The sequence below is a fragment of the Panthera pardus genome, unplaced genomic scaffold, assembly GCF_024362965.1.
Source record: "Panthera pardus isolate Hobbes unplaced genomic scaffold, ASM2436296v1 HiC_scaffold_2, whole genome shotgun sequence".
NCBI classification, from domain to species: Eukaryota; Metazoa; Chordata; class Mammalia; order Carnivora; family Felidae; genus Panthera; species Panthera pardus.
In genome coordinates, this window is record NW_026526765.1 from 116,421,394 (window position 1) to 116,447,901 (window position 26,508).

At 42.0% G+C, this 26,508-nt stretch overlaps 1 protein-coding gene across 6 annotated transcripts in view; it reads left to right on the forward strand.

Moving 5' to 3' along the window:
* The window catches only part of PPP2R2B (protein phosphatase 2 regulatory subunit Bbeta), a 509,803-nt gene that overhangs the window by 59,770 nt on the left and 423,525 nt on the right, over window positions 1-26,508 (forward strand). Inside the window, exon 1 of one of the 6 annotated variants that reach the window (XM_019414210.2) lies at window positions 25,899-26,240. The exons of 3 other annotated variants lie outside the window; for them this stretch is intronic. In XM_019414210.2, the coding sequence (XP_019269755.1) occupies window positions 26,167-26,240 (74 nt within the window). In that variant the 5' untranslated portion in view covers window positions 25,899-26,166. Of the gene's footprint in view, window positions 1-25,898; window positions 26,241-26,508 lie in introns of those variants that run through there. 2 more of the 6 variants (XM_019414215.2, XM_053907367.1) reach the window with 2 other exon arrangements.

The following is a 26,508-nucleotide window of genomic DNA, read 5'->3' on the forward strand; positions in this document are numbered from 1 at the left end:
TATAATGCCCTTCTTCATCTCTTGTTACAACCTTTAATTTAAAGTCTAGTTTGTCTGATATAAGCATGGCTACTCCAGCTTTCTTTTGACTTCGAGTAGCATGATAGATAGTTCTCCATCCCCTCACTTTCAATCTGAATGTGTCCTCAGGTCTAAAATGAGTCTTTTGTAGACAGCAAATAGATGAGTCTTGTTTTTTTATCCATTCTGATACCCTATGTCTTTTGGTTGGAGCATTTAGTCCATTTACATTCAGTGTTATTATTGAAAGATATGGGTTTAGAGTCATGGTGATGTCTGTAGGTTTCATGCTTGTAGTGATGTCTCTGGTACTTTGTGGTCCTTGCAACATTTCACTCACAGAATCCCCCTTAGGGTCTCTTGTAGGGCTGGTTTAGTGATGATGAATTCCTTCAGTTTTTGTTTGTTTGGGAAGACCTTTATCTCTCCTTCTATTCTGAATGACAGACTTGCTGGGTAAAGGATTCTTGGCTGTATATTTTTTTCTGTTCATCACATTGAAGATTTCCTGTCATTCCTTTCTGGCCTGCCAAGTTTCAGTAGATAGGTCTGCCACTACTCTTATAGGTCTACCTTTGTAAGTTAGAGCCTGTTTATCCCTCGCTGTTTTCAGAATTTTCTCTTTATCCTTGTATTTTGCCAGTTTAATTACGATATGTCGTGCAGAAGATCGATTCAAGTTACTTCTGAAGGGAGTTCTCTGTGCCTCTTGGATTTCAATGCCTGTTTCCTTCCCCAGATCAGGGAAGTTCTCAGCTATGATTTGTTCAAGTACACCTTCAGCCCCTTTCTCTCTCTCTTCTTTTTCTGAAATTCCTATGATACGGGTATTATTCCATTTGATTGAGTCACTTAGTTCTCTAATTCTTCCCTCATACTCCTGGATTTTTTTATCTCTCTTTTTCTCACCTTCTTCTTTTTCCATAATTTTATCTTCTAATTCACCTATTTTCTCCTCTGCCTCTTCAACCCATGCTATGGCCACCTCCATTTTATTTTGCACCTTATTTATAGCATTTTTAATTCCTCATGACTATTGCTTGGTCCCTTTATCTCTGTAGCAATAGATTCTCTGATGTGCTGTATGCTTTTTTCAAGCCCAGCAATTAATTTTATGACTATTATTCTAAATTCTTGTTCTGTTATATTACTTAAATCATTTTCGATCAATTCATTAGCTGTCACTACTTCCTGAAGTTTCTTTTGAGGAGAATTCTTCCATTTTGTCATTTTGGGTAGTCTTTACGGTAGCTCCAAACTGAAGGGCACTTCCCCTGTGCTTCCCCGTAGTAACTTGTGTTGGTGGGCGGGGCCGCAGTCACACCTGATGTCTGCCCCCAGCCCACCACTGGGGCCACAGTCAGACTGGTGTGTACCTTATCTTCCCCTCTCCCAGGGCAGGACTCACTGTGGAGTGGTGTGGCCCCTGTCTGGGCTACTTGCACACTGCCAGGCTTGTGGTGCTGCTTTGATGGGATATGGCACATTAGGCAGGGTGGATCAGGATCCACAAGGTGCACAGGGGTGGGAGGGGAAGGCTTATCTTGCTTTGCAGTGGGTGGTCCCCTGTGGGAGGGGCCCTGCAGCACTGGGAGGGAGGCAGACCATCAGAGGGATGGATCCACAGAAGCACAGCGTTGGGTGTTTGTGCAGTTGCAAACATATTCGGTGATGGGAACTGATTCCCTTTGGAATTTTGCCTGGGGTATGGGAGAGGGAGACGGCACTTCCCAGTGCCTATGTTCCCCTGGCCGGCCAGTTGAGCTGTCTTCTGGGGCTCAACAGCTCTCCCTCCCTGTGTCCTCTCGCCTTCCCCACTCTCCAAGAGCAGAGCTGTTGACTTTTAACATTCCAGATGTTAAGTCCGCTGGCTGTCAGAACTCAGGCAGTCTGGCCCCTCTGCTTTTCAAGCCAGACTTTGGGGGCTCTGCCTTGCCCAGCAGGCTACCCCTCCACCGCCCTGGCTCCCTCCCGCCAGTCTGTTTAGTGCGCACAACCTCTCTGCCCTTCCTACCCTCTTCCGTGGGCCTCTTGTCTATGCTTGGCTCCAGAGAGTCCGTTCTGCTAGTCTTCTGGCATTTTTCTGGGTTATTTAGGCAGGTGTGGGTGGAATCTAAGTGATCAGCAGGATGAGGTGAGCCCAGTGTCCTCTTACGCGGCCATCTTCCTTATTTGTTTTTATCCTTTTTTCGAAAAGTGGATTTACAGTATAAATTTAATCGATACTTCTTTTTCTTCTTTTTAAAACTGAGATATAATTGACCTGTGGTATTTGTAAGTTTAAGGTGTATAAACTTTTGATTTGATACATTTATATAATTGACACTTCCTTTACTACTCAAGTGCTCAGAGGATTTCAAGAAGCAGAAATTATGAGACATGAAGAGAAAGGAAGTTGAAATGGTGAGAACGGCATGTGCAAGGTCCTGAAGTTTGTATCCTCAGAGGAAGGACTCCATTTTGCTGGCACATAGAGTACCTGCAGAATCAAGGTGAAAGACTAAACTGGAAGGGTAATTGGGGCCCCAGTTGTGAAGTGCTTGAAAGACAGTGAATGATATTCTATGTCCTGTGCCATGTGAGGCCTAATTGATATTGCTGGGGCCTAAAAAGTTATTGCTGTGCCACACAGACCTAAGTCATGTCTTCTCAGCTCATTTTGACAATGGCGATGAAACTGACTTACTGGTAAAATGGGAATCTCACTCAAATTCATTCATTTAAATATTCAGTAGGTATTTACCATACTGTTTTTATGTGCCAGGCAAATAAAATATATGATATACCAGTTAAAAAAAAAGATTTTATAATGAGAGACTTGGCCCATAGTAAAAGGGTAAAACTAGAAGATAATCTGAGGTTTTTTTTTTTAATGTTTATTTATTTATTTTTGAGAGAGAGAGAGAGAAAAAGTGAGCAAGGGAGGGGCAGAGAGGGAGAGGGAGATACAGAATCCCAAGCAGGCTCAATGCTGTCAGCACAGACTCTGATGCAGGGCTCGAACCTATGAACCATGAGATCATGACCCAAGCCGAAAGCAAGAGTTGGATGCTCAACCGACTGAGATACCCAGGTGCTCCAAGATCGTCTGAGGTTTTGATGAACACTAAGAAAGATGTAAACAGGGTGACATGAGAGAGTTCTTGGAGGAAGTCATTTCAGTGTGGGGTACCAGGAGAGGCATCTCTGAGAAGGGGGCACATGAGCCAAGGCCTGAAGGAAGGGAATATGCCAGTGTTCAAAGAACCATGCCTTGCTCATTGTAGGAAGTAATAAAACAAGGACTTACATGCACCCAGTGCCGTCTAAAAGGTGATGTTTTTGAAACACAACAGAGAGCTCAGTGTGGCAGTAGCTGGGTGAGAGAAAGGTGTCATCTTGTGCTATGTAGAAGAGAGGTAGGACACAGCCAGATTAGGCAGGACCTTTTAGGTCACCTCACAGAGTCTGGATTTTATTTTGAGAAGATTGAGTCTCCTTGCCCTTGCAGGAGTTTAAAGATTATTATATTTATACCATTTTAATAAATTCTTATTGGAATTCTGATAAGAGATAATGTGGCTTCATTACAGAAGAGAAGGTACAGATGATGAGAAGAGATTCCAAGTGTATTTTGGAGGTCATGGACTGGATTTTAGGGGAGAGATAGCGTAAGGAATCCTCCCTGGGAGTAAGATGCCTCCCAGGTTTGGGCCTTGAGTGATTGGGTGCTTTGTGGGCACCAGATGCTGAGCCTGGGGACCCTGTAAAGGAAACATGTCTGAGGTGTGGAGAAGGACAGATATTTTCTCCACACCCTCTGAAGTTCAATAACTGAGTCTGTACAATAAACTGACAATGGGCGGATTAGCAGGAGAAAGGGTATACGAATTTATTAATTTTTAATATTAACATCCACAGAGGCATCACAGGCAAAAAAAGTGAATACCCAAAAAAGCATTGAGATTTGAGAGTTTATATATCATCTTCATAGGGGAAAGGAAGGAGGGAGGGAGGCCTCTTAGATACAACATGACTTTTAGGAAGGATGAATGGACTCTTAGAACAACCAATGGGAGGTGTGATAGTCTGTGACCAAGTTCATCTGGGGGTGCTGTCTCCTCATCTTTCTTGTGATGAGTCAATCTTCCCTGGTTCACAAAACTCCTGGGGAGAAAAATCTGTGACAGTTGAGTTCCTTTTAGAGGCTCTGTCTTTAGGCAAATTAGGGGAATTCTGTGAAAGCTGCTCTCTACATTTGCTATTCTCTAAGTGACTTTAGCTCAAAATAGTCAATATATGAAAGCAGCGTATCTTGCAGTGGCGTGTCCGAACTCCATCAGGGAGAAAAATTATGAGCTTCATTTTGCACATACTTTTTTAAAGTTTATTTTATTTTGAGAGACAGAGGGAAGGGGCATGAGCAGGGGAAGGGCAGAGAGAGAGAGAGAGAGAGAGAGAGAGAGAGAGGAGAGAGAGAAGCCCAAGCAGGCTCTGTGCTGTCAACTCAAAGCCCGCAGTGGGGCTCCATCTCACACACGAGAGATCATGACCTGAGCCGAAAGCAAGAGGCAGATGCTTAACCAACTGAACCACCCAGGTGCCTCTTGTTTTACACATATTAAAGGTGAAATGTTTATAAGACGCTCAGGTATAGATGCCAAGAAGGAGGTTGTATATATGAGTGTGGCTCTTCAGAGCGAGAATGCGAGATGGAGGCGGAAATTGGAATTAGGCAGGTGTCAGTGCGTAGGAGGTATTTGAAACCACTGAGCTGGGTGACATCCCATGTCATGAACCCGTTTTGACATGCACTCAACAAACAACTTGTTAGTGGCTTAAACCTACTAGTTTGCTGTGGTTAGGATGACTGCTAATCACTGTTCACCTAGTTTAGTCCTTAGAAGACACTTACACATCGAAAGGTTCACTGTGTGTAATTCTTGAATTTGGCTTGTGCAGCATGCACATTTCATATGATTTCATCCCATGATGTTCTACACTGGGTCATCATAGGAGCGATTTACCTGGAAATTGCCCATCCTGGATATGAGACAGTTGCTTCGGATTTGGTGTGTGATTCCATACATGGGAAGAGATGAGAATTATCAGATGGGATTTCTGTTTTCTCCCCCCAGCTGTTGCATGTGGCCATCTTCTTTCTGATGCTCCAATTCTAGCGTATTTTATTTGTTCCTCATTCCACAGTCTTTCAGTATCTGTCAATGTAGGCCATTTTATCTTATTGAGAGGAAATAACTATGATAGTTATTGTGATATGTGCCACAGCCATGACCTTCTTTCCTTCCCCTTCCTCTGAAAAGATGACTCATGTAGAGGAATGGATGAGGCATTTCATTGATTCAGTTTTCTAACGAGAGAAAAATACCAATTTGGCTGCCGATGTGAGGTGCATTCCATACATCCTAGACTAAAAGCTGATGATTGTGAATGGCTTCCTCATAAAGGGGAGTCCTCTACCTAGCACATTTGCAAGAAAAATGTCTGATCTTTGCACTGATGTGTGAGAAATGCAGGGACTTGGGGAATCGTGTTTCAGGTTCCCTCTGGTGATTATGAATTTTTGCTGTCATCAAACAATCAGTCAATCTGATTGGGTTGTCTCAAAGTGGTGTAAAGACTATGACCCTCTCATTTTATTGAAAGAAGTCACTGACAGACAAATACCCTTTCTGAGCTGTCTGTGCAACATAAATGCCACAGGGAGATTGTACTGTTACCCCACAGATCTTAGCCTAAGAGATATAGAATGGAGCCTTGCTTGCTTTGTCTGCTTCCAAATACTGGGTATAGTGGTTACTGTGGTAAGAACTCTAGTTTCAGGAGGAAGAACTCTTGGTTTGGATAGAAGTTTTCTTGATCAACAAGGCCAAGACACCAACATAAGATTATTCATCAGGCACAAATCTGAAGCTGGGTTCAGCTACCTAATTGGTGACCTTAGGTCACTGAATGATTTTCAAACCTTATTGTGCATGTAAAGCACCTGGGAGAGTGTTAAAATGCATATTCCTAGGTCCTGCACCTACAGATTCTGATGCAGAGCACGTGGGATGGAGTCAAAGAGGTGGCAAATTTCATAGGCATTCCATATCATTCTAACATGGGTTGATCCAAGAGACACCCTGAGAAATTCTGTTCCTTCTTTTTTTACATCAGAAGGGAGACAGAGGCATGAGTGTATTTTGAGTGCTTTTAAAGGAAACCAGAATGCCAATAAATACAAGGTTACTGTGCAGCCCAGTTCTGCCCCAGGCACTGAGGGGAGTGAAAACCTCTCCTCTTAGGTGTCAAAAGGAAGCTCAGATCTCCTCTCTGCGTCTGTCCATAGTCAACAAAGGGATTTCCTAAGCAACTTTACTTTGTGCGGGGCTCCAATCTGCTAGAAGCAAAATTGGTCTGATTATGAACAAGTTACCACAAGATGAAAGCATTTTTCTCAGCTGTGATGGAGGATGTCTTGATGCAGAGGGCTGCAGGCTTGGAACTCTGGAGGCAGCCTGGTGAGGAGTGGACTCCCAGGAAGCTTGCAAGGCTCTGTGGGGGAGGGGAAGCAAGTTCTCTGCATAGGACCCAAGTAAAATATCCTGTTCTCTTTATAAGCATTAGGTAATTAAACATGTTACAGGCCAAGAAAGAGAGAAGGCTTTGCGGCTGATCGTTTTACCCATGCCCAAATGCCAATCACTTGAAATGTGTTTACAAAGCAAATATTTATGGAGCACCTACTATGAGCCATGCCCTGGGCTGAGGAAGGCACTGTTGCCCCCACCCCCACCCCCTCCCCCACCCCCCACTCCCCACCTTAAGCAGTTTACATTCTCCTGAGGGATATCAACAAGTGGTTGTCAATTACAATACAATGTGAGTGTGGAAAGTGCTAGAAAAAGAGTTAAGCCACACAACCCAACCCACAGTGATATAGAAGAAAGAGCAGGATGGCTCACTAGAGTAACTGGAAGCCAATCTGAGAGACCTAAAGAAGGAATAGGAATTAGGCTTTTTAAGGGATACAGACCCAAGTTTACATAGGGCTCATCTCTTCCTGTGGATAAATTACTCATCTTTTCTGGGCTATCTTGAGATGATGTTGAGGCTTTGTTCATTAGATCTGTGAAAATGCTATATACCAAGCCTGGTCATGGTCGAGTAATAATAAAGAGAATTCTATTTAATCAGACTTCACTAAGCCCGATTTTATAATAATAACTTTCACTGTGTAATCTCATTTCAACTTTGCCACAACCATAAGATACCAGGCAACTTGCCCTCAAGTGGAGGTAATTGAGACTCAGAATGTTTAACCATTTTTCCTGTTTACGCCCCTGTCTGACCTCAGTTTGTGTTCGGGAGCTCCTGGGAAGGAGCTTGGCACTAAGAAGAGGCTCAGAGAAAATTTATTGAATGAATATAACCTTCAGTAAGTAATAAATGTCAACAAATGAAAAAAAATCAGTACTACCATTAACACAACAATAATGAACACTTTCAGGAGAATAAAGGAGCTCATTCAAAACAATCCACTACAAATATACATAGCACTTCTCTGCTTTGAACATGTATGGGTCATTTATTTCTTATAACCCTCAGAGGGCATAACTAGAGTAGGTCTTATAACCCCACATTACAGAGATAAAAGGGATAGTGTAGATATTACAGATAGTAGATAGGTTATTTCTCATAGAGATGAGGAGATTAAGGAAAGCAGAGATAAATTTTAAATTGCTCAAGGTCTCACAGAAACCAGAAAGCGAACTTTTGAGTCATATACAGGCAATTTTTCTACTTCTCATCTTCTACTACACAGTATGGATTGATGGCTGTGCGTAGGGAGAACTCTGCTCTGGAAGCACTGACTCTGAATTTAAAACATGGTTGACTGTCTTGAAAATGCAGGGCACTGGTTACAAGGCACTACCATGGAAATCCATCACTCAGGATGCTTTTAGCTGCACCAGAAAATTCGTCTCAAAATATCTGGAATAGGAGAAGAATTATTTTCCCTTCCTCTGTTCCTCCGACACCCACAAATAGATGTTTGCCTACTGTGTGCCAGGCATTCCAGGCACTGGAGATTGAGTAGAAGAGGAGGTAGACAGTAGATAAAGACACAGAATATAAAGTACAGTGTTGTAAATCCCATAGGGGAAAATAAAACAATAAGGCTGCCAGGGTGTGGGTATTCCCTTTTAAATAGGAGGGTCAAGACTTAGTGCACAAAATAACATTTGACCAATGATATGAAGAAGGCAAGAGAGCAAGTCAAGTGGATATCTGGGGTGGAGAGTTTCAGAGGGAACAGGTGCAAATGCCCTGAGGCAAGAGAACTCTCTGGTGAGTTCAAGGACCAGAGCGAGCAAAGGAGATGGAAGCAGAGATAACGGCAGGTGGACACAAGTGGGGGCCTTACCACTGTAAAACCCTGCCCTTCTACCTAAATGAGGCAGAGCCACCATACTCTTTCTAGCAGCAGGTCAGTATTAAATGGTTAGGGGCCAAGGTCAGAAGCAAAGAGCCCCGTTTAGCAGTTTTTGCAGTAATCCACTTCTTCACATGAGTCCTGAGCCAGGGTGCCCCCTGAGCTGATTAGTTTCCTGACTGAAGTACAGCATGGGGGGACTCACATTTTCTCCATTTTCCTGCCTTGCTATCCTTGGAATGTCAGTTTTGTCCCCAAACAATTGATGTCATTCTGGGGGTCACGCTCAGACATGACAGTATCTAAGGAAAGGTTATTGGGTTTAAAAAAAAAGCCAGCAAAGAAACTGCCCCCAAACTGTCCCTAGAAAATTTCTCTAGATGTCACCTTGACCTCAGTATGAGTCACATGCCCGCTTCTAAACCAACATGGACACGCAGAATGCGATCAGCCTAAGTGGCTTCACAAATTAGGCTTGCATCTGAGTGTGGTTCAGGATTGCCATCTGAGCGGGATACTGCTGTGGAATCTGGGCTCCACAGCCGGGAATGTGGTCCAGTTCCAGGCAGTTCAAACACAGTGGCTGCTATGGGAACACTGGGCAGCCTCAGCCTGACCAATTCTCTTGCTGCCCCTGGGCAAAGAGTGGAGGTTCACTGGCTTGTTCTTGGTGGAACATTGAGCTCAAGCAAACCCAAATGCCAAGCTTCCCTACATTGCCTGGAAGCCGAGGTCTGGGATGTGTGAGGTTACTAGCCTTTTGTTTTCTTTTTATGTTACCAATTAAGCAGGCTCAGCCTCATTCTGCCTAGTGTCTACATTATTTGTTAATGGAATTTAAAAGCTCTGAATAAATAATTAAGCACATGGACACTGCGGTCTGGTTCCTGGTCTTGTGCTCAAGGTTTCAAATAAGTGTTACGCCTTTTCTTTAGCATGCTTATTTTTAATTAATTAGGTAGAGCTTTTGTTTGTTTTGTTTTGTTTTGTTTTGTTTTGGTTTTGAAGAGTATAGCTTTATTCAGTAAATACATATTGGGCACTAGGTGTTGGAAACAAAGCATCACTCAAAATAGCCCATGTCTCCAGTGTTAGGAAGCTCGCACTCTAGCGGGTGAGATGGACAATTAAAAAAAGCAAACTTCTTAGGGGTGCCTGGGTGGCTCAGTCGATGACGCATCTGACTTCGGCTCAGGTCATGATCTCACAGCTGGTGAGTTCAAGCCCCATGTCAGGCTCTGCGCTGACAGCTTGGATCCTGGAGCCTGCTTCAGCTTCTGTGTCTCCTTCTCTCTCTCTGCCCCTCCCCCGTTTGTGCTCTGTCTCTCTCTGTCTCTCAAAAATGAATAAATGTAAAAAAAAAAAATCAAAAAAAAAAAGCAAACTTACGAAGATGTAAGATAATTTCAGAGGGTGACATGGGCTATAAAGGATATAGAATGCGGAGGTGAGGATGCTCCATTAAACAGTTGTTCTGTGAAGGCTTTTCTGAAGAGGCAGAATTTGAGTGAAGACCCAAATGACATGCTGAAGCCAGGTTCAAAAGACTTATTGGAATAGTGTTTAGAGACAGTGCAGTAAGTAAAGAACAGTAAGTGCAAAGGCCCTGAGGCACAAGCAACATTGGCATGACCAAAAGGTAGCCCAGGATGACTGGGGCAGTGAGTGGGTGAAGGATGATGCAGTTGCAGCGGGGAGCAGAGGCAGGTTCAGGTGAGTTCTTGCACTCCTTGGTAAGCAATTTGAATTTTCCTCTGGGTACTGTGGGAGTCCATTAGAAGATCTTATGCACGGGGGACCCTGATGTTTTAAGTAGCAATAGTAAAATGAAGACCTGGTAATTTGACACTCACCACAAGCCTAGAGCCATTTCACCTCAAGGGAGAACTTCAGTAACACCACCTTCCATAGGGTCGTATCATGAAAATTATGCCTCACCTTTAAACTCAGACCTTTTTATTGTTGGTTTTGTTATTTCTTCCTACCTAGGGGTCTTTATACCTCACCTCTCAGAGCAGAAAACTGCCTGTGGTTTGGAGCTCACTGTGTGCTAATGTCTTTGCTCAGAACCATAATAGGAACTTGTAAAATTTCAGTTTTAGTGCTTAGAAATCGATTTGCAAGGCACTGTTGAGATCACTTACCTTTGGGAGCTCATAGAACTGAAAGTACCCTTTCACTCTGTAGCTTGGGCAGTGTGGGGTCTTTTTTAAAAAAAAAAATTCTTACTGTTTACTATGCATGGCATTTCCATCATTCTGTCAGCTGTTTTTTAAGAATCATTACTACCTATTGTTCTAGGAATGATTCTTCTGATTACAGTATAAAACAACCTTTCCCCAAATGATGGCACAAGGCCTGTCTCAGTGTGTTCTTCTTCCTCTACACCATTCGCCAAACATCCCAGGCAATTTCAATGCCAGCAGGGCTGTACAAATGATATTCAAGCAGTAGTGACTTCCAAATATTGATATTATTAAGTGCCTATTTTCTGAGGAAAACTCGTAGTCATTTTCCATAACTCACCGTTCACACATGCTTCAGAATTTACATTCTTACCTCTTTTACTCTGTGATTCATGTAAAGTGTAGCTTCTCATCAGTTGTACCTGAGAGCAAGTGTGTTTTGATACATAATTTATAGCTTAGAGATAAGCTGTCTCTTAAAACAGGGTTACTTAATAGCAATGTAAACACATTCCTGAAACTAAAACTAAAAAAATAATTGGTAAACTTTATCCAACCCCCTCCCCAAAACCAACAACAACAAAACACCCCAGGTATTATTTTTTAAGTGCTTGCATTTCTTTTGACAGAAAATGACACTCTTCGTGTCCCTAATAGAAACTGAAGGGCATCAGGAAGAAAAGAACTTACCATAGTTAGAAGTATGAGCATAGCATATGATGGATAGATTTGTTGAATCCCTATGTTGTACGCTAATAGAACATTATGAGTCAACTATACTAAAAAAAAAAAAAAAAAAATCCAAACAGTATATACTCTGAATAGACCGGGTTTGAGTCCCAGGGTCACCACTTCCTGTGTTGCTTTGAATAGGTTGCATAACTTTAGTTGTTTAACTTTACTTTCCTCCCCTGTAAAATGGGGAAGACAATAGCTTCTCCTTCACAGGTTGTTGTGAGAATTAAATCAAATAATCCATGTAAAGAACAGATCCGGACAGAGAGTAAATGCTAAGGAAATGTTAGCTATTACGCATACGAAAGCAGAGATCACGAGAAAAATGTAAAATTCTGTCATCCCACCCACCAGAAAATTATTTATTTTTAATGTTTAATGTCTGATAAATTTGATAAACTTGTTTCAAGATGTGTTTCAAACGGCTGGCAGACCCACGTGTTTACTGAAAGGATTACTTTCCTGGCTGCAAACAAAAACAAGCCTCCTCTCTGGAAAGAACAATAAACATCTATAGAAGATTCTAGGCTCAGGTTCTGTCAACATAATAGCAAAGCAGTTGAAAAAGAATCATGGGTAGGTAATTGCCCCTACATCATTCACAAACATGAGCAATTAATTAATGCTCATTACTCCTTTTTAAAAATTTTTTTAAAAATTTATTTACCTTTGAGAGAGAGGAAGAGACAGAGTGTGAGCAGGGGAGGGGCAGAGAGAGAGAGAGACGGAGGGAAAGAGAATGCAAAGCAGGCTCCAGGCTCTGAGCTGTCAGCACAGAGCCTGATGCAGGGCTTGAACTTGCAAACTGAGCGACCATGACCTGAGCCAAAGTCAGATGCTTAACTGACTGAGCCACCCAGGTGTCTCACTGCTTGTCACTCTGAGCTGTCAGCACAGAGCCTGATGCAGGGCTTGAACTTGCAAACTGAGAGACCATGACCTGAGCCGAAGTCAGATGCTTAACTGACTGAGCCACCCAGGTGTCTCACTGCTTGTCACTCCTAATAAAAGTATTTGTCCACATGCTCCAAATGAGCGAGTAGGTAACTATGTGATTTAAACGTATATATTCATAACATAGTGGAGTTTGAAGGAAGCTGGGAGATCATTTCCCATTTGTCCACTTTACAGATATTGGAAATGGGCTGTGGAAAGGAAGAGCGACACAACCAAAGCCACAACTGTCCTCTGCCACCTAACTACTTCGTGTCCCCACGGCTAGGTTCCTGTGTGACATTATAGGGTTAGAGTAGCTCTCAGATAGTTCTTGCAGGTAAAAAAATACCATGAACCTGTGCTCCCTGACCTCCAGCCACCAAATGGCTGTTAGGCAGATTTTTCGGACTCCACTTTCTCAGCCATTTGTTTCTTTCCCCTGCTGTGCTCCTTGCTCCTTGCCTACAGAGGGGTGCACAGAGATGGCAGAAAGGGAGGCAGCGGCCCCTCCAGGGGCCTCTGTGGGACCTTCTGGTCAGTCCTCAGCAGCTGTTTCCCCAATGCTCAGTATTTGACTCCAGACTTCATCTGGCCCCATCTGAAACCTTTCCCATAAATGACTGACATGTCCTGAGTTCTCATGGGCAGGTGGCTTGACAAGTGGTGGGTGGGGGGGAATCATAAGTGGAAATGGCTTTCCAGAATTCCAAAGAAATGCATTATAACAAGGGCCATATCTATCTTGTTTGCCTAACACAGTGCCTGGCACTTACCAAAAATTTGCTAAATGTAATCTTGAATAAAAATTTCAGTGAGCACTGAGCATGTGCGATATTCTAGGCATTAGGCTCATGGTATGCCAGGTACTTCCTAAGACCTCACTTCTTAAGAGAGGCAACATGACCCAGTGGTGAAGAATGCAGGTTTGCATCCCAGCTATGTAACTCTGAGTATGGCATTTGATCTCCCTGTGCCTCAGTATCCTCATTTGTAACATTATCATTGAAGATACTTCAAGGGCTTTTGTGAGCATTAGATTAGCTAATATACGTATGTGAATCTGTGTGTGTGTGTGTGTGTGTGTGTGTGTAAAGTTTTTTGCAACACAGCATGGATATAGTCGGAATTCAGTAAATGATTATTCTCATTATTAGTATTAGGATTTAATTTAATCATTATATCAACTTTGTAAAGGAGATGTTCTAATACACAAATTTTGGCTACATAACTTGAAATTCAAAGAGCTTAAATGATTCAGTGATTTCTTCAAAGGTGTTGTTAGTAACTGGAAGACGTACGATTTAAACATAGAAGGTAAACCCTCAAATAAATTAATAATGGTTGTATGTGGTGGTTCAGAGTGGGCCCTGGAGACAGGAAGTTGGCTATGAATCTTGGCTCTGTCATTAACAGATATGTGCCCTTGAACAGGTTATTCTGAGCCTTGATGTCCTAGGAATGATAGAATCTATATCATAGGGAGGTTGCAAGACTTACATGAGATATGCTTGTTATAGTTAGCTCAAGGACCTGTATTCAGTAGGAGCCCATAAACGTTCTTTCATTTTTTGTTACTCATGGCAATGGCTGTAGTTAACTCCAGTTGCTTTCTCTAAAAGCCCACCTAACTACCTTAGAGTCATCCTCGACCCTGCCTTCCTAACTTTCCTCAACACACGTGCTCATCTACCCAGAGTCCTATGTCATTTTTCCTCCTAAATGTCTCAAATGACCTCTCGAATTCCTTGACCTCTCTCTAACCACATTGCCGCTGTCCTCCTCTGGATGCCATCTTCTCTTCTCTCTTAGGTTTTCTGACGTTTTCCTTCTTGTCTTGATCACCTCCTTCCTGTTCGTCACACTGTACCCACAGTAGTATTCGTAGTGTGCACACATGTGGCTTGCCTCCCTGAGACGTTCAAAGGGCTTCATTGTTCTCGGGACACTCTCAGCCTGTTTCCCTGATTGCTGGCACGTATTCTGTGCTTTGTATTTCCTTTCGAGCCATCGCTCGCCTCCAGCACTGCACACATGCTCTCTCCTTTTCCAGAAACAATGCTCACCCTCTCTCCCTGTCAACCCCTCTTCATCCTTCAGACCACAGCTCTGGTGCCCCTTACCCCAGTCGGGCTCCCCTAACCCCTGTCTCTAAGCTTGGAGGCCCTTCTAGGAGGTCCACAATGTTATCCTTCATAGCACTTGCCAAATGCATTATAATTTCCTTACTCCTCGTTTGTTTTTCTCTACTAGCTTACAATCTCCATGAAGAAAGGGCCATATCTAACACGACTATTACAACTACAAGTTGTATACTCATCACTGGTGCCCGGCACGGGGCCTGACACATAGTGGGACTTAACACATATTTATGGAACAGATGCATGCATGAATGAATGGCCACCAGCTTTTCCATCAGCAGAGGCCATGAAGACAGGAGACTCTAAGAATGTTCATTTGGTGGCAAGACCGACGTATCTTACCACTACGTTCAACTCCCCATCAGTAAACTTGGTTGATGGAATGCCTTTAAATCTAAATTATTTATTTCAAAATGGAGCTGTCATTTTCCCCCATGCCAGTATCGGTGGTTGCCCCAAGACCCAGGTAAACCAAATGGTGACAGCATCATATCAGCAAATTTTCAAAAGCATTTTTACAAATATTGTTTCATAGCACTTACACCCCAGACGTGTGGGAGAGTGAGGTCAGGAAATGAAGACGTGAGGAATTAGAGACAGCACCTTGTCACCTTATTTTGTGCCCACACTCTGCGGCCTTATGTATGATTAATGCGGCCACTGGCCTAGCCCTGGTCTCTGAGGCTGTACTGCTGTAAAGCAGTGACTCTCTCTGTGTCAGTATGTGGGGGACAGTTTTCCCCCTGTAGGGGATGTTCAGCAACACCTGGAGATGGTTTTGATTGTCACAACTGAGGTCGGGAGGTGCTAGTGGCATGTTGTGGATAGAGCCCAAGGATGCTGCTAAACACCTTCGATGCACAGGGCAGCTCCCCAACCCTCCCCCACCCCTGCTCCACCCTCAGCAAATTATCCAGACCGAAATGTCAATAACGCTGACGTTGAGAAACCCAGCTGTAAAGCCAAACTCATAGACTGAACCAGAGAGGAACAGAAGTGTGTAATTCTCTCCAGATGCAGGAGCCTGGTGAGTGCATAGCCTCCTACAGGGCATAAAGTTTGAATTAAAAACTAAAATACTCTGCAGGCTAAAGAGACCTATTGCGTAGGCTTTGTGTACCTTGTGGCGCTCCCGGAGAGCGTCTCTGCTGAAGGAGCAAGTCTTTATCCATACCCCAAGAGCAAAAGGTGGACCATGTTCTCCCCTGTTGCCTCCTGAAAGGTTTACTATTATGGCTTCTCAGAATCAAGGGAAAACTTGTGTTAAAAATGTTTTCTGCAGAAGGCATTAAACCTGACCACTCAACCCCTTCTCTTCTATTTCTAAAGGGTGTCCTAAGGGTCAGAAAACTAAGATCTTGCCACCTAGATTCGTTGTGCTGGGTTGTCTTAAAACCCTCTGATGTTCTCATCTGCCCAGAAGGAATCATGCTGCCTGATGCTGGGGATGAAGACCAAAACAGACATCATAGCTGCAGAAATCCTTAAAAAGTACATTGTTAATATCCTGGCATATCGATTCCCTTTCGTATTGTTCAGTTTAATTAAAGCCCAGAGATGTGCAGGAGGGGAGCAGACAAGGCAGTTCCTTCTGAGGAATTGGAAACACATTCTGGTTTGGCGTTGGAATGGTTTCTTCTCTGAGGCATTCTATAGACTGAATAATTGGCAGTTCTTTATCCAGCTTGGATAAGGGAGGTTGAAGCCTGCCATTTCCAGATGAGAGCTAATTAGGGCATAAAGCCAAACGCTAAAGTCGGAATCTGCTTTATATGTTTAAAATGTGTTATAATTCCATTAATTCGGAGTATATAGAGTGAATTTGAGTTGTGAATAGCAATGTAGTTAAATTGAAGGAGATGTAATATTATTATTTTCATGTTCATAAAGTAGCATTAAAAACCATCTTTAAAGGTATTATGTAGACTAATAAACAAGTACTCACTATTCCCCAAATAATTCTCGCCGTTCCCTACCATCAAACCATTGTTCTAATTTTTAATTCCTACCAGAATGTTCTTCTCACTCACATCTCCATAGATTCAGATTCTCCCTGTGCTTCAGAGCATATCTCAGATATTACCACCTCCAGGAAGTCTTCATGGAATCCAACCCAATGTCCCAATTAGGTGTGAGATTTTCCTGTTCTGCACTTTATCTGTTACTCTCTTATGGCCCTTCTGTAGTTTGTAATATAGTCATCCCTTTCACTGATTTCTTTCCTGCCCACTCTACCTTTACATTCTGTGCCTTCCCTGCTCCTCCACTCCCATGGTCCTTGGCACTGTGTGTTAGAAAAAGTAACCTTTCAATGCATATTGAATCTCTGGAGGCATTGATGGGTAGGTGTGTGGATTTGGTTATAGTTTCCCCTCATGATTGTGCTAGTCATTAGCAAACCCTTTCTTTCAAATGGGGCACAAGTAACCTTGACCAGCCCTGATCAAATGCCCACAAATTCCACACAAGTAAATACAGAAGTTGAGTGTCATTCTAGGTGATCTGTCCTACATCAGATACCAGGGAAGACAATGTCAAGGTCACGTAGCCCAGGAAACAGCATAGTGTCCACACAGAGCGGGGGTAGGAGTGGGGAGTCCGCACTGGAATCTTAGCTCCTCCACTTGCTCACGCTTGGCAAGTTATTTGACATCTCTGTGCCAATTTCCTCATGTATAAACAAATAAAATAATAACATTTACTTTATTATACGTTTTTCAGGAGAGTTAAGTGAGATCTCCTGGGCATAGTGGTTAGCACAGTGACTGGGCCTACTAAGAACTCACATTTGATGGCCACTGTTATTACTGTTATCATTATGAAAATCAAGTCCAGCGCGCCTGGGTGGCTAAGTCAGTTAAGCGTCTGACTCTTGGTTTTGGCTCAGGTCATGATCCCAGGGCCGTGGGAGTGAGTCCCGTGTCAGGCTCTCTGCTGTGTGGAGCTTGCTTAAGATTCTCTCTCTCCCTCGCTCTATGCTCCTCCCCCCTAACTCTAAAATGAAAAAGAAAAAAAAAGAAAATCAAGTCATATTCATATGAGATAGAATGAAAAAATATTGCCTACTCCTCTGACATCTCTTTATAAATGAGGTGAAACTGTCTACTTTGTGTGAAGTACTATCAGTATATAAAATTTGGTGGTAAATGTGCTTGGCTTTATTATGCTTTTCGCTTTATAGTCTTTTCATTGAGAGCCAAAATCTTCTGTTGTAACCAGCGAGGTTCTATTTTTCCCTTTGCATCTGCTTTAAATCGAGCCTGTCCTCCAACTTCAAAATCCTCTTTACTCTCATCCATAGCTGCCCACCTCCCACTTGGCTTTAGTCACTTGCTGGCTGAGCAGTCAGCCCAGACTCCCCATCAACCGTGTGAATCAAGTCTCAGCTGGCCTCTCAGGAGGTCCGGGGGATGTAACAGTGAGCAACACAGCACAAGCTGTGTCCCCGCTGAACTCAGAGGAAAGCTGTGGAAGAAACAGTAAATAAACTGTTATTTTAAAAGAATTAAATCATTAACTAATTAAGATAGAAGACAAAACTGCTCTGAAAGAAAATGTACAGGTTGCAGCCAGGTTGGGTTAGAGAACCAAAACCGTTTCTTGGCCAGCAAGTTGTCTTTCAGGCCTCAGCTGAAATGTTACCTCCCCAGAGAGGCCCTCCCTGACTGTCTAAGCCAAGCAGTCTCTCTCTGCCACAACCCCCATTTTATTGTCTTCATTCTACTTTTTAAAAAATTGAGGTATAATTAACATATAGCATTAGATTAGTTTCAGGTGCACAGTATGATGATTCAGTATTTGTATATGTTGTGAAATGATCACCACAATAAATCTAGTTAATACTCATCACCATACATAGTTACAATATTTTTTCTTTTGATGAGAATGTTTAAGAGCTACTCTCTTAGCAACTTTCAAATATGAAATACAGTATTTTTAACTGTAGTCGCTCTACTGAACATTGTATCCCCATGACTTATTTTATAGCTGCAAGTTTGTACATTTAAAAAAAAAATTAATGCTTATTTATTTTTGAAGGAGAGGGAAAGATAGAGCATGAGCAAGGGAGGGGCAGAGAGAGAGGAAGACACAGAATGCAAAGCAGGCTCTAGGCTCTGAGCTGTCAGCACAGATCCCGATAATGGGCTTGAACTCACAGTCGTGAGATCATGACCTGAGCCAAAGTCAGATGCGTAACTGACTGAGCCACCCAGGTGCCCCAAGTTTGTACATTTTGACCCCCTCTACCCATGTTGCCCACCCCTCACCCACCTCACTCCGGCAACCGCCAGTCTTTGTCTGTATCTGAGCTGGGGAAGGGGTTGTTTGCTTTGTTTTGTTTTGTTTTGTTTTAGTTTCCACATATAAGTAAGATCACATGGTATTTTTCTTTGTCTTATCTCCCTTAGCCTTATATCCTTAAGATCCATCCATATTGTTGCAAATGTCAAGATTTCCTTCTTTTTTATGGCTGAATAATATTACATGGTATATATACACACCACATTTTGTTTATCCATTCATCCATCAACAGACACTTAAATTGTTTCCATATCCTGGCTTCTATAAATAATGCTGCAATGAATACAGAGGTGCAGATGTCTTTTTGAGTTTGTGTTTTTGTTTTCTTTGGATAAATTGCCAGATCATTACTCTCCTCACATTCTGAAATAACTTTGTTGATATAATGTTTACCTGTTTATTGTCTATCTCCTCCTTCTAGAATATAAACTCAGTGAGCTTAACCTCAGTGTATTATTTACGGATGTATTTCCAACACCTAGAAGCATGCTTAGTGTTTAATAACTGCTAAAAATATTATATTTTATGAATAGACGAAGGAACCAACCAAAAAGAGGTTCCTTTTCCTTCCTGATCAGAATGTACCAAGTTGTGAATTTCACTCACCACCAGCTGCAGAGTGTGTGTGTGTGTGTGTGTGTGTGTGGCGGGGGGGAGGGCGGTGAAAAGTATGTCAGAATTCTGCGCGTTTAGTTCAACTCAATTCAATTCAGCACAAACCTACTGAATTCCTGTTATGCACCAGGCAGTGAACCTCAAACTCAAGATTCAGAGAAAAGTCAGAATCCTACCCTTCTGCTACTTGGAGTCTGGCAAAGGAATTAGATACTTAACAGCAATTATCAAACTAATTGAACAGTACTTCATACCACACAGAATTTTGAACATTGTGACAAATTATGCCATTGAATCTTCACCACAACCCTGTACATGAGGAGTGATAATTATCCCTGAATAAACAGGAGGGTATCTTATCTATCTTGCTCACTCTTGCTTCTTTAGTACCTAGTACACTGCCTGACTTAAGTAGATGCTCAATAAATATGTTCAGTAATGAATGAGTGCTTTGAAAGGAGAGGATGCTATTTGAGAGTCAGTAGCAGGAGGATTTGACCCAGTCTGAGGCATTTAGAAACCTCTCCCTGAAGATGTGACATTTTATTTAAGACTTGAAGAATGGATAGGAATTTGATTTGCTCTGACTTGAAAGTGAAAACCTGGGCAGGCTCATCCGGACTGATCTTAAGTAGGCTAATTTTTGTTTTCTTGGGATTTACTTTCCTTCTTAGCAAAAAGGAAAAACTGTAATGATGAAACTTTCCCCAAAGGAGGGTGTAAGGACATGTTAAAAGAAATGATCAGGGTGACTTTCCCTGAAGGGCTGGGCTTCAGTGAGGGTAGGCAACAGGCAGGGCACCGCGGGCTGTTGGGATGTCCCAAGGCAAAGGCTCCAGCTGGGACTTTGCAGGACAAAAGCAATTGCTACTGGTCTCCCAGGAGGCCCGTCCAAAGGAAAGCTTGGAGCAGCCTGGTCCATAGTGTAGCACTCCAGAATCTCCCAATTAATTGCCTTTTCCCCCCCTGCCATTTGATGTTAGAACCTGGTGTTCGGAAATCATCTGGGGGAATTTCTCATCTCTAGGCTCTGTTCTGCAAGACGCCAGCACCCTTCTCACATGGCACCTAAAATGGGTCACCTTTATCTTTCTCTCCTCCTGGGCTCCTGGTTTCTCTGTGCTCTTGGGCCCTCCCTCCAAACACCTCTGCCAAAGCCTTTGAGCCTCCCCTCTCCTTAGAAAGACCCTTCCTCTCTTGGTAGCCCTGCTCTTATCTATGATGACATTTGTTATATCAGAGTTTAATTCCACTTATGGGGTTCATGACTACTAACCGTTCATTTGCTGTGCCTCCCAGTAAGATAACTGCCTTCTAACTGGAGCTTTTTGTAAATAATGCCTAATGCCAAATCCTGGATGTCTAGCATTGACTTTTGGGGCTCTTTAATCCCAAAGAATCTTTTCCAACCCCTTCTTCCCATCATAACCCCTATTAGCTGCATTATAATAGTTTATTAGTCCTTTTTCTTTTTTTTTCCTGGAAAATGCACTCCTTTAGAGCAGGAGTCACTAAATCACCACATCACTCACTAATGCCTAATAAAACATCTGGGTGCCAACAAAATGTTGGACCAAAGCAGTGAGGCAGATGATCTGGGAGAAGAGTATCTGGAAAACTTTCTGTAACCCTGACCTGTCAAGCTAGAACATGAAATGAAATACCTCACACCAGAGGTTCTCACACTTGAAAGTAAGAGTCACTTGGCATGTTGAATATGCACATTCCTAATCTGTCCTCAGAGAGTCTGAATCAATAGGCTTGATGGCTCTGAAATCTGCAAGGTCACCAAGTGATGTTGGTACAAAAACACTAGATCTCCTTGGGGGCTGTTTGTCTTTGGACACGTTATTATATCCTCTCAGCTTGTTTTCCCTTCTGTAAAATGGGATTCCTCAGAGAATCAAAGAGAAAAAAGATACAAAAGTACCCCAAAACACTTCACATGGTGCAGTGCAGATCACCGTGTAAATAATCATCTGATCGAGGATATTTTGTATTCTTTCTTTCTGCGCCTTGCCCATTCTACGTATAGGTGGGTGGGGTGCCCTAGGCTGGCACGAAATCAGTAATTTTTAATTGGGATTGGAAAAGATGCTTTCAATTGAGGTCAAGGGGTACTGGCTGGTTTGGAGTGCCACTTTGGAACTTAGGTGCCAGCCTCACTGATCTTTTTGTATCTAATGAAGGAGACAGGTGTTTTGTTTGTTTGTTTGTTTGGTTTTTTGCTTAGTTCTTTGGAGATAATTATGGGTAGCATAATCAGTGAATATGTTTTCACCCAGGAAGTATTTGCTAAGTGCCTCCTATTGATTCAGAAGGTATATACTAAATGCCTACTGTTTATCTATGGCCAAATTATGCCAAGTCGAAGCATATCTTTTCATGAATTCCATAATATCTTTGCCTGAATGGCATATTCCACCTTATAATGGGCTCAAATTCATTTGTGCTATGAAGGACCTCCAAAAAAAAGTATCAAACATCTTTCAAAAGTTTTTTCCCATATATATGGATTTATTCATCCATCTGTCCATCCGTCCGTCCATCCGTTTACTTTTCCAACTAATAGTTATTGAGTACCTATTTCGTGCCAGGCACTCAGAGTACAAAGATGAATTAGACATTGATATTTCCCTTAGGAAGTTTACAATTGCATCGTGTAGACAAAATAGGTAAATGCAATAAGATACTGATTCAGGGATGATATTACTGTTAAAGACATAGCAGTTAAACTAACAAAGCACTTACATTTTGCTAGGCACTGTGTTAACCCCTTCATATCAACCATCCTATTTTGCCCTCATAATATTGTGTGGCATTCTGTTATTATCCTTACTAGCTATGTAAGGAGGCTTAGAGATGTGACGTCAGTTGTCCTACATCATACAGTAAGTCAGTATCAAAGTCATGCTTAAGCTTTGGCCATCTAATTGTGGCACGACCCTCCTCACCACGCTTGTTCTGTCCCTGCTCTCAGGTTGGTGTCTGGCCAGACAAACTCAGAGAAGGTGCACAGTGACAGTATGAGTAATATTAGTACTAACAATTTGTCAAGGGGTTATGGTGTGCTAGGTGCTTCATATGCTTACTGTCTCACTCTGTCTCACTTCATCTGAGAATACACTAGTTAAACTTGTTACTGTTTTGTAGATGCAGAAAACTAAGGCCCACAGGTGTTAGAGTTTGTTTAAATCTACCCAACCGGTAAATGCACATGGATTCAAATTTGGGTCTGACTGATCCCAAAGCCCACACTCCTTCCACTCTAATGATCAGAGGTCAGATGTGCAGTATTTGTGTCAGGAAGACATTTCCGGATATGCTCTTGGGTTCTGAGATTCAGATGATCCATACAATCAGTGGAGACCATTCGGGCATTGCTTAAATAGCACCTTACTTGGGATGGCCCAAGCTTGCCAGGTATCTGGTCTAAGGAAGTGATGGGTTATAGGGCTATTGTAGGGCTAAATGTCCGGTCTCTGCCACTAGTTGTCATCATGTCACAATGGTTCAAAAGTCAGAAAACGTTTTGGTGGAAGAGTGTATTTACATACCATGGCCTAGACTGAGACTATAATTACTTTACGGCTCAAAGTCTTTGCTTTCCTGGGCAGACCAATACATTTCTCCAATGTTAAGTATATTTTTAAAGAAGAGAAGCAATATAGGGTTAAATTAAAATTATTCTACCAGATTTCAGAGCACACTTTTTTTTTAATTGAAGTAAATTGGCATGCAACATTGTATGAGTTTCAGGTGTACAACATATTGATTCAACAATTTTACACAGTTATTTTGAGCTCACCTTAAGTGTAGTCACCATCTGTTATCACGTAATGTTATTACAATATTATTGACTATATGCCCTCTGCTGTACTTTTTATCTCTGTGACTTACTTATTTTATAACTAGAAGTTTGTGCCTCTTAATCCTCCATATCTATTTCCAGCATCTCCCCACTTACTTCCTTTCTGGCAACCACCAATTTGTTCTCTGTATTTAAGACTGTTATTTTGTTTGTTTTTTTTGTTGACTTGTTTTTTTTCAGATTCCACATAGAAGTGAAATCCTATGGTATTTGTTTTTGTCTGGCTTATTTCACTGAGCATAATACCCTGTAGGTCCATCCATGTTGTCACAAACGGCAAGATCTCATTCTTTTCTGTGGCCGAGTAATATCCCATTGTATATACACATGTATATCTCCTACATCTTCTTTATCCATCCATCTTTTGATGGGCACTTGGGTTGCTTCCCTGTGTTGGTAATTGCAAATAGTGCTTCAATAAACATAGGAGTCTACGTGGCAATGAGAAAGTATGAAATATAGCAACCCTTTTGTAGCTATACTTTTGTAGCAACATGAATGGAACTGGAGAGTGTTATGCTAAGTGAAATAAGTCATACAGAGAAGGACAGATTCCATATGTTTTCACTCCTATGTGGATCCTGAGAAACTTAACAGAAGACCATGGGGGCGGGGAAGAAAAAAAATGGTTAGAGAGGGAGGGAGTCAAAACATAAGAGACTTTTAAAAACTGAGAACAAACTGAGGGTTTATGGGGGGTTGGGAGGGAGCGGTGGGTGGGTGATGGGTATTGAGGAAGGCTCCTGTTGGGATAAGCACTGGGTGTTGTATGGAAACCAATTTGACAATAAATTTCATAATAAAAAATAAAATAAAATAAAATAAAATAAAATAAAATAAAATAAAATAAAATAAAATAAAATAAAATAAAATAAACAGAGGGGTACGTATATTATTTTGAATTACTGTTTTTGTTTTTTTTAGGTAAATGCCAAGTTGTGAAATAACTGAATCATGTGGTATTTGTATTTTTAACTTTTGAGGAACCTCCCTACTGTTCCCCACAATGATCGCACCTGTTTACATTCCCATCAACAGTACACGAAGGTTCCTTTTTCTTCACATCTCTCAGATGCTTGTTGTTTCTTGTCCTTTTGATACCAGCTATTGGGACAGGGGTGAGGTGGTATCTTGCTGTCATTTTGATTTGCATTTCTCTGATGATTGGTGGTGCTGAGCATCTTTCATGTGTCTCTGGGCCATCTGTATGGGTTTATTTCTGGGCTCTCTATCTGTTCCATTGATCTCTAGGTCTGTGTTTGTGCTGCTACCATACTGTTTTGATGATCATGGCTTTGTCGTATATCTTGAAATCTGGAATTGTGATACCTCCAGTTTTGTTCTTTCTCAAGATTGCTTTGGCTATTTGAGGTCATTTGTGGCTCCCTACAAAATTTAGGATTATTTGTTCTAGTTCTGTGACAAATGCTATTGGTATTTTGATAAGGATTGCGTTGAATATGTAGATGGCTTTTTTGTAAGTATGGACGTTTTAACAGTATTAATTCTTATGATCTGTGAGCACGCCAGGTCTTTTCATTTGTTTGTGTTGTCTTCAATTTCTTTTATCAACACCTTCTAATTTCCAGAGTACAGGTCTGTCATCTCCTTGGTTAAATTTATCCCTAGGTGTTTTATTCTTTTTAGTGCATTCTTTTTAGTGGAACAAGGCATTGTATATTTTTACATTTTATACTAAGTTTTATTTTTAAACTTTATGTTAAATCTTATTTTTAAAAATCCCACTCAGAGGAATATTGGTTTTCTTTTATAGACCATTAAAATCATTTCCTCATGCCTCTAAATGCAGCACAAAGGACATTCACCTTTTCTGTGTCGTATACAATAGTGTCTTTCACAGAACTTGTAAATCCCAAACTGACATCTTGTGCTTGCCTTCCAGTGATAAGGTTTCCAAAGTCATTATTATTTCATGGGTCAAAACCAAACCACATCCCCAATCCAAATTACTTTATTTGGTGGTTATCCCTGTCTTTCGATACCGCCATCCTCTCTCTTTCTCATGTGAAATCTGAGTGAGTGTTTTGGTAAAGTTGTATAATTCTTAGATCAACTTAATTTTTCCAGCCAGTAGGGTATACCAGTTGGGAAAGAGTCTGTTTCCTTGGGCTTAGCCTCTGTTCTTGTGTTGTGGCTTTAAATTTGTACGGCAAATAACTCGAAACCAGGTTCCTACCTCGGTGTGAGGGCTGGCAGGAAAGAAGGGGCTGTAATGGAGCACAGAATCTGTCTGTGTTAGCTCTCTGTCACCGACTACTCACCCCAGCTTTTGGCTTCACCTAAATGATAAATGGTCCTATTGTTTGGGCTTTCGTACTAAGAAAACATAGAACTAAATCTAGATGAAGCAAGGACAGAGACCCATTTCATTGCACTGTACTTTAATATTCCTGAGACCCATGGCATTACGGGTGGCTCTTTTAACAGCCATCTCTCTCCAGGGCAGAACACTGTGCAGTCTTTGTTTCATCTGATCTTCCAGCTAAATAAGAGATGGTCACTTATCCTCAGTGCTCCCCTATCCTGCTGGATTTCTATTGCTAGAGGAGAAACTGACCACACGGGAAAAGGTAGAGGTTTCAGGCAGGGCATTTCAGCGTGTGTTTACAGGCAGGACTGACTTACTCAGCAAATCCTGCTCGGAGAAGCTGCAGCCAATGAAGAGGCTATATCCCGGCTTGCTTGGGGGCTTCTGAGTTTGAGCTGCACGCAGAAATGTAAGGCAGTGCTTCCTGGTGCTGATGGCAAAATGGGACCCATCTCCAGTTATTCCTCAGGCTTCTCAGCTCTGCACATCCAGGAGAGAACCTACATAAACATATTGGGGATGTAGCCAGCTTGAAAGGCCGAGAGAATCCTTATGGATTCAGGAGACTGTTTTTTTATTTAGATTTTTATTTTTTATTTTTTTTGGAAGATGAAATGCTTCTCTCGTTACCTGCCTTACATCTTCAGACCTCCGAATACCATCCTCTCTTCCAGCTGCCACACGGAAGGTACAGACCAGAGAGGGAGACTGTCTGGGTGGGTGGGAAAAAGTGGGCTGGTGTATGACTTCCCACAGGCTCTGCCGGATCCTGCTTTCGGTAGCTACTAGCTGACTGCCGTTCCTGGCAAAAGCTTGTGTCTAACAGACTTAGATCTGCTTCTAAAATCAGTCTGTCTTCTCTAAGGAAAGGGAAGTATTTTCTGAAGAGCAGGATAACATTACAAAGGTGATCTCAAAGCTGATAGAGCTGAGTCAAAAAAAAAATCAGAAATATT